The sequence below is a fragment of the Sprattus sprattus genome (assembly GCF_963457725.1).
Source record: "Sprattus sprattus genome assembly, chromosome: 1".
NCBI lineage: Eukaryota > Metazoa > Chordata > Actinopteri > Clupeiformes > Clupeidae > Sprattus > Sprattus sprattus.
Window position 1 is genome coordinate 32,983,951 of NC_137920.1, and position 10,000 is coordinate 32,993,950.

Genomic DNA, 10,000 nt, shown 5'->3' on the forward strand with positions numbered 1-10,000 from the left:
GGGCATTTCTGGTCCGCAATTGTAAATCCACCAACACAACTATGAAAAAGGTCAGGAGAACACCAGACAGAGTTCGAAGCAATTTCTTGATAACTCTTTTCGTAGCGGTTGCCATGTGAACTCTGAGCTGAGCATCGCTATGCTTTCAGCTGCATAGCTGTCAGCTTCGAGCCGCTCAAACTTTCAAATGTTGTCTAGATGTTATCAGGATTCAGGTTCTCTCTGTCACCGACCTGTTGTGTTGGTATGTGGCGTACATTGTCTAGCCTACGTCCTCTTAGGTAGAAATATGCCACAATGGACCGTCATGTCAGCAGCAACCATGCTGCACATTAAGGCACTTACGCCTGAAAATGTGCCGGTGCTTTGACAAAATACTGAGCTATGAATTTAGACTTCAGGGAATCAGGCAGCTGTTGTCTCTCAATTGCTCACCGGATGGAAAGCATCACTATTCTAAATTACACCAAGCTGCATATTCGCTTCTGTCTGTCAAGCTATCGTCTTACCTGTTGCCGCATGTGGAAGCGTTCTATTAGGCGTAGGAGATCATGTCATCTGCACACACTAGGAGATCAAACACTCCTCCCCCCGCCTATATGGTGACAAAATCTTAATAAAGGGAGGACCTGGCCAAAAACAGATTCCCTCTCAAATCAGATTTCTTTTTTTCTTTTCTTTTTTATAATAAAAGCGTTTGCATGGGCCCCATGTAACACACAATGCGTATTACAAGCTATCCTTACAATTTCTATAACTCAAAAGGCTAATTAAATAATGAAGTGACAGCTGAACATTGATGTGAAGATTCATTCGGTATACCCGCGTTCCTACCCTTTCCCGGGAGAAAACCACAGAAATGCGTTTTCGCTTGTGCACAAATGCTTGGACTGTTTACGATTTAATCCCGAACAGGTTTCCCTCATTCTCGACATGGCACGGGGCTCAGTGGACATTGGCAACGCGGCGCGCAATCAGACCCGAAGACAGGAAACCAACTACGGAAGGGTCAGCTGCCATGATGACACATATTGTGCAAGAGCCGTCTTGACAGTTTTAAGAGACATTTTCATGTATAGGTTCTAAGGCAGCACTATTTCTCATGAATGTCACCGCCACAGTATTTATGTGGCTCAACTACAGTGTGTGCCACCTTCTCTACAATCTGTGAAAGTCATAGCCTACATGCCTTTTCATTGCATGCCCATGTATTTATAAAAATGTACTTTTTCAAACCTTTGAGAAAAAAGTGTTTACTATAATTTATTTACACATAAAGACAGCCAGCATAAACAGCTTGCAACGCGATACTACAAGCTGTCCAAGTTTGTGAACATGTTTTTTTTTTTCCTCGAACATATACAGGGTCAAATTATTTGACCTTAACTTTGCCCTAAGGAATAGGATTAGGGCACAAAGGGTCGCCACGTGGTGTTTATAGTGCCCTATGTGACATGTGAGGTAACCTCCCCCAGTACGAGAAAAAAGTGCCTTTTTGGAGAGGAGCCTGGGTACAATTAACAAACCTCACCATAGCCCTCATCGCCAGCTTTGTTTGTTTGTTCTTTCTCAGACGTCTCCGTTTACAGCCATTCATTCTACACCGCCAGTGACCAGCTGCTTGCCTGACTGCATGGGCCTGAGCCTGGGCCTGGGCCTGCTCCCCCCTCACCCCTGGTCCCTCAGGTATACCAGAGACGGCCCGGGCACACCCCGGCCAGGAACGGCCCAGGATCGGTTTACGGCCTACCTGAAAAGAGGCTCTTTTAGGCGGCCAGGGACAATGGGGGTCGTGGAGGTGGGAGAGCAGAGCTCTTTTCAGGGCTTTTGTAGCGGAGGCCACCTCCAACGGAGGGGCACCCAGAGTTGGCCTGCGCTCAAGAGGCCCCCTACTGGAGGGAGACGAGCAGACGGCTACCAGAGGCGTGTACACCAGAGACCCGGTTGTCTACAGTGTGTGTGTGTGTGTGTGTGTGTGTGTGTGTGTGTGTGTGTGTGTGTGTGTGTGTGTGTGTGTGTGTGTGTGTGTGTGTGAGAGAGAGAGAGCTAGTGTGTGTTTGTGTTTCCTTATGCGTGTGTTCTGTGCATGTGGGCAAGTGTGTATGCAAGCTTGCAAGTTTGCGTATGTTTTCGGTGTCTGTTTTTCTGTGTCTTTAGATGTGTGAGTGTGTTAGTGTGTTAGTGTGTTAGTGTGCGGTGTACTTAAACAGGTAAGATAGATTAGACCAGTGTTCCTCCAATCGTACTCCTCATGAATCACTGAACTGATTCTCAATCAACTGCACATGTCAGACTTAATCAAGGCATTGGTAATTTTCTTGCAAGTTCTTAATCAAGGTATTACTAATTATCTTTCAACTTCTTAATCAAGAAATGAGTAATTATTTTGCAACTTCTCATTCGAGATTTTAGTCATTTATTTTGTGAGTTCTTAATCAAGGTATTAGTAATGACATGGTGACAAGCTGTTATAATATATAACCGAACACTTTTGCATCGTTATAACTTGAGACAACATGGGAGTTTCATTCTTGGTTGTGTGATAACACTGCAATGGGACTAAGTATGTGTTGCTCATACACCTACGTTAGTCACTGAGGGGTGAAGGTACAGTTTGTTATTTTTATCCAATATTTTGTTTTGTCAAATTCAGCAAATTGCTCCACGTGATCCTGTAGCTGTCAATTCTGTGAGTGTGCTAAAAAGAAAACAATTGTACACAGTCATGGGTAGACAACAAGGTGGCTAGGACCAAACCAGACACTATTCTAGTCAATCAACACGTTTCTTCAAGAGTGCAGAAGGGAGGGGTGTTATTTGAAAGGCTGTTGAACACAAATATCAAAAACCTCTGGCCAGAATCGTGGACTGCACCTTTAATACTGAGACTGCAAAAATGATGATAAAACATCTGGCCTTAAAGTTGAAGTGTTATTAAAAGATTGATTTAAAGATTTAAGATTAAGTTTAAAAATATAAATATATTACGTCTTTGGCCAGTCTCTTTATCTTTGACATTGAAAGATGTTACACACATTGAAACATAATCAAGAAATAAACAAAACACCTTTGTGCTCACTACTCACATTTAAGAGGATTTGAATTAAGGGGAACATCTGTGAGAGAGAATGATGGTACAAGGCCCTGCCTTGATCACAGCAGCTTACAGTTTCCATTTTTCCTTTCTCACACACCCCTCCCCATCCTCAACCCCCACCCCCCATCTTTAATCCTTTCATTCACATCCGCCTGTAGGCCTCCAGTGTATGTACAAATTAAGGATAATATCATGTATCATGTAGCATGGAGGCTGTGAGTTCCACACACCTGTTGATCAAAGAGGCGACTATGCTTCTGTCACAGCTCTGTGTTCCCATGACTCTGTCAGTCTTCTATGTTAAAGAGAGGGAGCTTTCATGTGAACGGCTCCTGGAAACCTTAAATACAAGATGATTTGTAAACTCATGACCAAAAGGAAAGGAGATCTTGGCGTGTGGATGGTGGAGGTATTTCCTTTCAAAGTACACTAGATGGCAGCAAAGTGTTAGTCTGTCTCTGTGTTGTGGTGTTTTTTTACCAAGTAGAAATTACATTTCTGCAAAAAAACAGGTGAATAAATAAATGCACTCCAAATGGTGCATCACTCCATCACAGAATGTTCAACACAACTTAGCACAGATGTGAATAAGCAACATCTCAAACAAAGATCTACCATTTGTGCCGAAATGTCCTGCTTAAGTATCTGCCATTGCGTCACTCAGCTTTTGGACACAAGCTGATAGCATGACAAACTTATCTGAATGACCAACAAGCCCACATAACCTTGCCCTTAGACTTCATGTCATTTAACTTAAACCATATCTTGGTGGTCCATGGGTAGTCCAGGTTCGAAGCAAATAATAATCTATAAAGCTATAATCTAAAGGCAGGATGGGAATCTTTGGATTGTAAAAACACAGATGGCCTTCTAGTTGCAATTACTCATTAGGCCTGGGTTAGTTGCTGTTAGAGTGTGCCTCTAACAACATTCCAGAACTACATTGTTCCATTTGGTTAACAGACTTTCTTCCTGTGCTTTTCCATGCAATGGTTAAACTAGGGGCAGGAAGATAAGAGTACTACGTGAATGGTCTCAGTCTGAGTGGAACAGTGGTCTCTGTCCTCTAGAAGAAACAACCCCCCTCTTTGAGTGACCACCTCCTCTATTTGTCTGTTTGACTGTGTGATCATAAACACCACTGTCCTGTTCATTCATTATTTATTATACCAGATGCAGGGCTAAATGAAATATCAGATTTCCACCACACTGGTTCCTTACAATCTAACAATCGTAGGTCAAGAAAGTGTCAACACAATTACCCTTATTCAACAGAGGACGTCACATAGCGTTGACTACGCCAACAGGCTGCTAATTAAATGTTCAAACGAGAGGACTTCTTTAAGATAGCGTGTCAACAGAAACTGGCTTCTTAGTGTGTACAGTATACGTCAAAGCACATTGGGTATACATTCAAATCTCATTAAATATTCTTTCATGTCCTGAAGACAATGTTTGCCTTTTAAATAAACCGCCATGGTCCATAGATAATATGTGATGAAATCAGATGATCAAAGGTCAAGCATGTCCTCTCCTCTACCGACAAGTACTAACGTACACCTTATCTCGCACGGCATTTAATTGTGAGTCTGCGAATACCCGAGGCCCATCAGTCAGCGACCATTCACAACTTTCTTCACAGGACGTGCGCCGGCCTTAACCTGCCTTTTTTTATTTAACCTTTTTTAAGTTTAGATCGCCTGAGGTTCTGCCCTGATTCTAGAGTTGGATATGGCCCAGCAAGAGTACAAGCTTCTGGGGGACAAACTTTTCACCTACAAGGGCACTGTGTACCCAGTGGATGACACCCAGGAGCTGACGACGGAGTACATCGACAGTCTGGAGAACTTTGAGATCAGAGACAGCGATGTCTTCGTGGTTACTTTTCCCAAGTCAGGTGAGTCAGAAATTGTTTGCATTTGTTCAGTTGCATTTCAGATCAAGTGACTTATTTGCAAGGAGGAGAGTCCCAAGTGATCTTGAGATTAATTAAACAGTAAGGAAACGATCATGCTACGTGGTTCTAAAACATATTTTCAGTTTCAGACACTAAAACGTTTAACAGCTTCAACGCGTAGTTCAGAAATTCGGTATTGTGCTTTGCAATATATATTTGTATTTCAACTACACACTGAGACAGAGTAGTGGTACAACATTTCAACATCACAGAGCCTAAACAGGCTGAATCTTCTGTAATACTGTAAGAAAACGAATAATGTTACCCTGTTGCATTTTAAATGCAACTTTACATTTTAACTTTATTTACAGCTGCCCATGAACATTATTAACTGCCCTTGATGGCATTAACCTGAACAGTACATCACTGAAAAGAAATATAACTAATACATCTAGATATCTACATAATTACCCTCAGTTTTTGGGGAAAATGGGAAAGGTGAACGTGCACCAATATGTGGCGTAAACATAACCTTTGCTATACTCCTAACTATACTCCTAATATAGAAAGATGGATTCAGTATTCCATCGACAGCCTCTGTTATTTTGTACATAGGCTACACGCATGTATTTCTAGTGTGTATGCCAACCAGAGTGAACTCTCTGAACTGCAGGAACCCGTTGTGTAACCCTTGGACTCCACTCATGGTAAATGTTTGTCCAGCGGAGACTTCACGCTGTAACGTAAACTCTTTGGGTAAAAGTGAGCTGTGTATGTGTGCCTGAATACCCGTCTTTCTGTGACCCAGGCACAGTATGGACACAGCGCATCATCACTCTCATCTACGAGGAGGACTTCCCGGAGCTGGAGAACGAGATCACGTTCCTGCGTATGCCCTGGCTGGAGTTCCTGGAGAAGGGGAAGGACTACAACACACGGCCCTCTCCCAGGCTGTTCTGCTCCCACCTGCAACAGCACCTAATGCCCCGGGGCCTGCAGCAGCATAGGGGAAAAGTAAGCGAGTTTATCAACCACACCCTCCCTATACACAATACGATAAGAGTGTAGTCTATAGAAGCCTGTGTAGAATACCTGATATGATTTCATACCTTTCATTTCATTGATTGGATTGGAATTTTTTTTATGGATCAGCCCATTTACAGTCAGAACTTTTTCTTTTTTTTGCACGCACATACTGAACAGACAGCTAGACCGTGAGGAGCAATCTGCTTTTCATCTCTTCTTTCAGATCATCTATGTGATGAGGAACCCCAAAGACATCATGGTGTCGTATTTTCACTTTTCCAAATTCATGAAGAAGGTGGATTCGCCTGAAGACTATGATGAAATGTTGGACAAGTTCTTTTCTGGGTGGAGTAAGTTACCGCTACATGGGTTTTTAATGTAATAGAGTAAATTATCTGGTTTCTTTCACTAGCTGGATAGGATGAGTAAGTACCACTAAATGGGTTTGGGACAAAAGCTGATGTTACAACAAACTGACATTTCTGTTAAAAGGCCTAGGCCTTTTGCTTATTGCAATATGTATTCTATTTTAATTAAAGTCAGGTCAAGTCAACTTTATTTGAATAGTACATTTAAAAACAATAGAAGTTGTCACAAAGTGCTTTCCAGTGGAGGTTAAGCATGATAATACATTTTGACAAGAATTATATGAAGTGAAAGGAAGTAAACAACAAAAACACAATTCAAGTGGGAAGAATAATATACCAAATAACACCTAAATAAAAACTTAAATACTAAAGAAAAGAGCTACATTTAAATTGATGTATATGAGTTAAAGGAATAACTACAAAAAAGACAAATAAGATATGGGTAAAACAAAGATAAAAGATAGGACCTCAGACTCTAAAGAGAAGTTTTTGTCTATCTTTGCAGTGATCGGAGGGCGCTGGTTTGACCATGTCAAAGGGTGGCACAACAATAAGGACAACTACAACATCCTATTTCTGACCTACGAGGAGATGATCAAGGTAACACAGAACAGCAGGTCCCGCACAAAAAAATACGTGAATGAGGTTTCACATGAATGAGTGAGAGTAGAGGTTTCCTAATGAATGTGTACTCAAGGTGAGGTCACTGACGTTAATGATCTCTTCCCCTCTAACTGCTACTTGTCAGGATCTAAGATCAGTTGTGGTGAGGATTTGTGAGTTTGTGGGAAAGAACCTGTCTGACGCAGCGATAGACAGCGTGGTGGAGCGGGTCACGTTCAAGAACATGAAGATCGACGCAAAAGCCAACTATGAATTCCTCCCGGAGGATGTGAAGGATCCCACCAAAGGAAAGTTTCTGCGCAAAGGTGAGGTTCTTGTAAAAAGATTCATGTATTTAAGTATGTGTTTGTGTGCGTGTGTATGTCTATGTATGTGTACTTTATGACGTGTGTTTGTATGTTTATATGTATAATATAGAATCATATGTATATATTTATAATCATTTGATACATATATGTATATATCAAATGTGTGTTTGTGTCTAACTATTTATCTGCGCATTTATTGACTGTTTCCACAGTACATTTATACATGGTAATTTTCAGAGACCATTGATTGATTTTCCTGTGGATATTAATACATATATTTTAGTGTTGCTTTTCTCATCAGGTAACATGTGTATGATAAAAATGTTTCTCTGATCCAGGAACCATTGGGGACTGGAAGAACTCTCTGACAGTGGCCCAGAGTGAGCGCTTTGACCAGGTCTACCAGGAGAGGATGAAGAACCTTCCTCTCCAGTTCATCTGGGACATTAATGAGCTGCATGGCTGAACTTTTGAGAACTCAACCTACCACACAAGCACAGACAAGATGTTGTTGAAAACAGTTGTTGTTGTTGACAACAGAACATCTCCATCAGTTTTAAAAACACATGTTATTGTCTTGCTTACAAAAGCCAAGGTGGCCAGGTTTCTCATGCCATAACAACATAAGGTATAATGTAGTTATGCCCCTGTTCTGTACTCTCAATGACACTAGATTCCTGATCTTCTTTCAACTGTAACATTAATTACTACTATTAATGACCTATTACTGCTTCGTTATGTAATCAAAATATTTCTGGAATCTTCTGTTGTTTGTTATCCTTTGTTATGTCAGGTAGATACTACTGTATTACATGTAATACATATTACATTACTGTTTTTTTTCTTCAATAGGTGGCCCATGGTGGTCTTTATGGTTTCATTATCAGACATAGCTCATTAAAGGCCAGGTAACTCCATAAGATAACGCCATTGTCCTCGTTTGCAAAGTTCCATATTGTTTCATAAGTTTCCGTGATATACATGTGTAAATGAAGGAGCGCTCCGATGACATTCTCTAGTTTCAATGTCAAGGCGTCTGTGAATAACAGCTTTTAAAAAAACATGGGCCTGAATGAGCTTGAAATGTCACATGTGTGCTGATAGCACCAAGACTGTGCCTCCTCTCACAGGCCATCACAGTGACCTTCAACACTCGCGTGAATGGCAGAGCAGGGCAGGGCATGCCTGCTAAATACCTTTAACTAAGTTGGACTAAATGTGACATTGAGAGAAGGGCGTCACACCACAGAGAATGAGGAACGCCATAACATGTCTGTATTAAACAATGCTATCGTATGTGATGAAGGAACTGGCGGTTGGTAAATTGCCTAATTTCATTCATTCCATTATTATAATGTCAGTTGGTGTTAATGAAGCAAATATAAATTGATGGCATTGGATTTATTATGATCCTCATAATAATAGAACATGATATTTTGAGTTGATTCATTTAGTTGTTTCAGTTATTTTCTGTCTGTGTGGTCACTTAAAATGTCTCACAAATAGAAGCATCACGTAAATAATACCTGCAACCACGGGGCATTGGCAGTAGCTGAACTGATTTTGTAGATAGACCTCTTCAGATAATTCATGGCTGGTGACTAATGGGGAGATTTAATCTAGAGAGGCAGCCTAACGAATTCCATCGAGTGTCAGTGCCATTTGATGGCTCATGTTCCATTAAATTCCACTGTTTAATTAATTCATGATTATACTGGGAAAGGCGAGGGAGTTCCTTCCCGGGAGGCTATGTAGTCTTTAAAAGCCAGTGAATATCTGATGTATCTTGTAAAGATAATTTCCCCTTTTTTTACATGCTTGGCTGTGTATGAGATTTAGGGAAATATATCCTCACTTGTATCAGTTCTGCACTCCTAGGGTTCTTTCATTGAGGTGAATTGAATAATTGAATCCCCTCTTTTAGCTGTGTTATTGGTTTGGATTATTCATGATTAGGAGTCATTGCTTGAAGCAAGACAGAGCAGGTTAGCTATGGTATTGTAATTATAGCAGTTCATGTGTAACACTGTAATTTCATATCCTCTCCCTGTCATGATAGTAAATCATAAATGTGGAGAATCCTAATTAGATTCATAATTTACGTAGAACTCACTGAATAATGTCCATGTTGTCTTTTCACATTATGAATCATTCAAAATGGAGAAACGTTGTATCCTTAGTTACTTAGGAACAAGTCTGTAAAGTGTCGGTACTGGAAAGACATCTGTAAGCCTCAAATAAAACCAATCCTGACATTTTTATACCCTTTCAAAAGGGCAGATTTTATTTCCTCAAGTTCAAGTTGAGCTCTGTGAACGTGGCTTGGAATTAGGAATAAACATGCCTGCCATGTTTGAATCTGTAGGCTTTTCTCCAGTATATCTGAGGAAAGCAGGCTTAAAATGTTTTACATCTGATTACTTACTTACCAAAACTATAGGCAGGTACAGGTGCTTCATGCATGATCATGATGTCACTTCCACACTACCACCCCACATGGGTAAACCTCTTTTCTTTCCTTCTTCTGTCCTCCGTGGAGGACTACAAAGGTGCATTCTGGGAAGGGAGTTAGTCAGCACCTTTTCTTTAAAAAAAAGTCACTTTCTCATTTGAGGCATTTGGTGCTTTTGAAGTTGGCACCTGACGCCATGAGGTCTTAATGAGGACATGAAGAGGCTGT

At 40.9% G+C, this 10,000-nt stretch overlaps 2 protein-coding genes across 2 annotated transcripts in view; one reads left to right on the top strand and one right to left on the bottom strand.

The window, feature by feature from the left end:
- Positions 1-516, bottom strand: part of mfng (MFNG O-fucosylpeptide 3-beta-N-acetylglucosaminyltransferase) — a 25,456-nt gene extending 24,940 nt beyond the window's left edge. Inside the window, exon 1 of the mRNA XM_080837543.1 lies at positions 1-516. This exon is cut by the window's left edge and continues 269 nt beyond it. Coding sequence (XP_080693669.1) covers positions 1-115 — 115 coding nt within the window. The 5' untranslated portion in view covers positions 116-516.
- A 4,312-nt stretch (positions 517-4,828) lies between these two features.
- Positions 4,829-7,786, top strand: LOC308364428 (amine sulfotransferase-like; the record flags this gene model as incomplete). The annotated part of the gene is made up of 6 exons (XM_080837554.1): positions 4,829-4,994; positions 5,803-6,008; positions 6,244-6,370; positions 6,894-6,988; positions 7,137-7,317; positions 7,659-7,786. The coding sequence occupies 6 exons, from the start codon at positions 4,829-4,831 to the stop codon at positions 7,784-7,786; spliced, it is 903 nt and encodes a 300-aa protein (XP_080693680.1).
- Between the last annotated feature and the right edge of the window lie 2,214 nt (positions 7,787-10,000).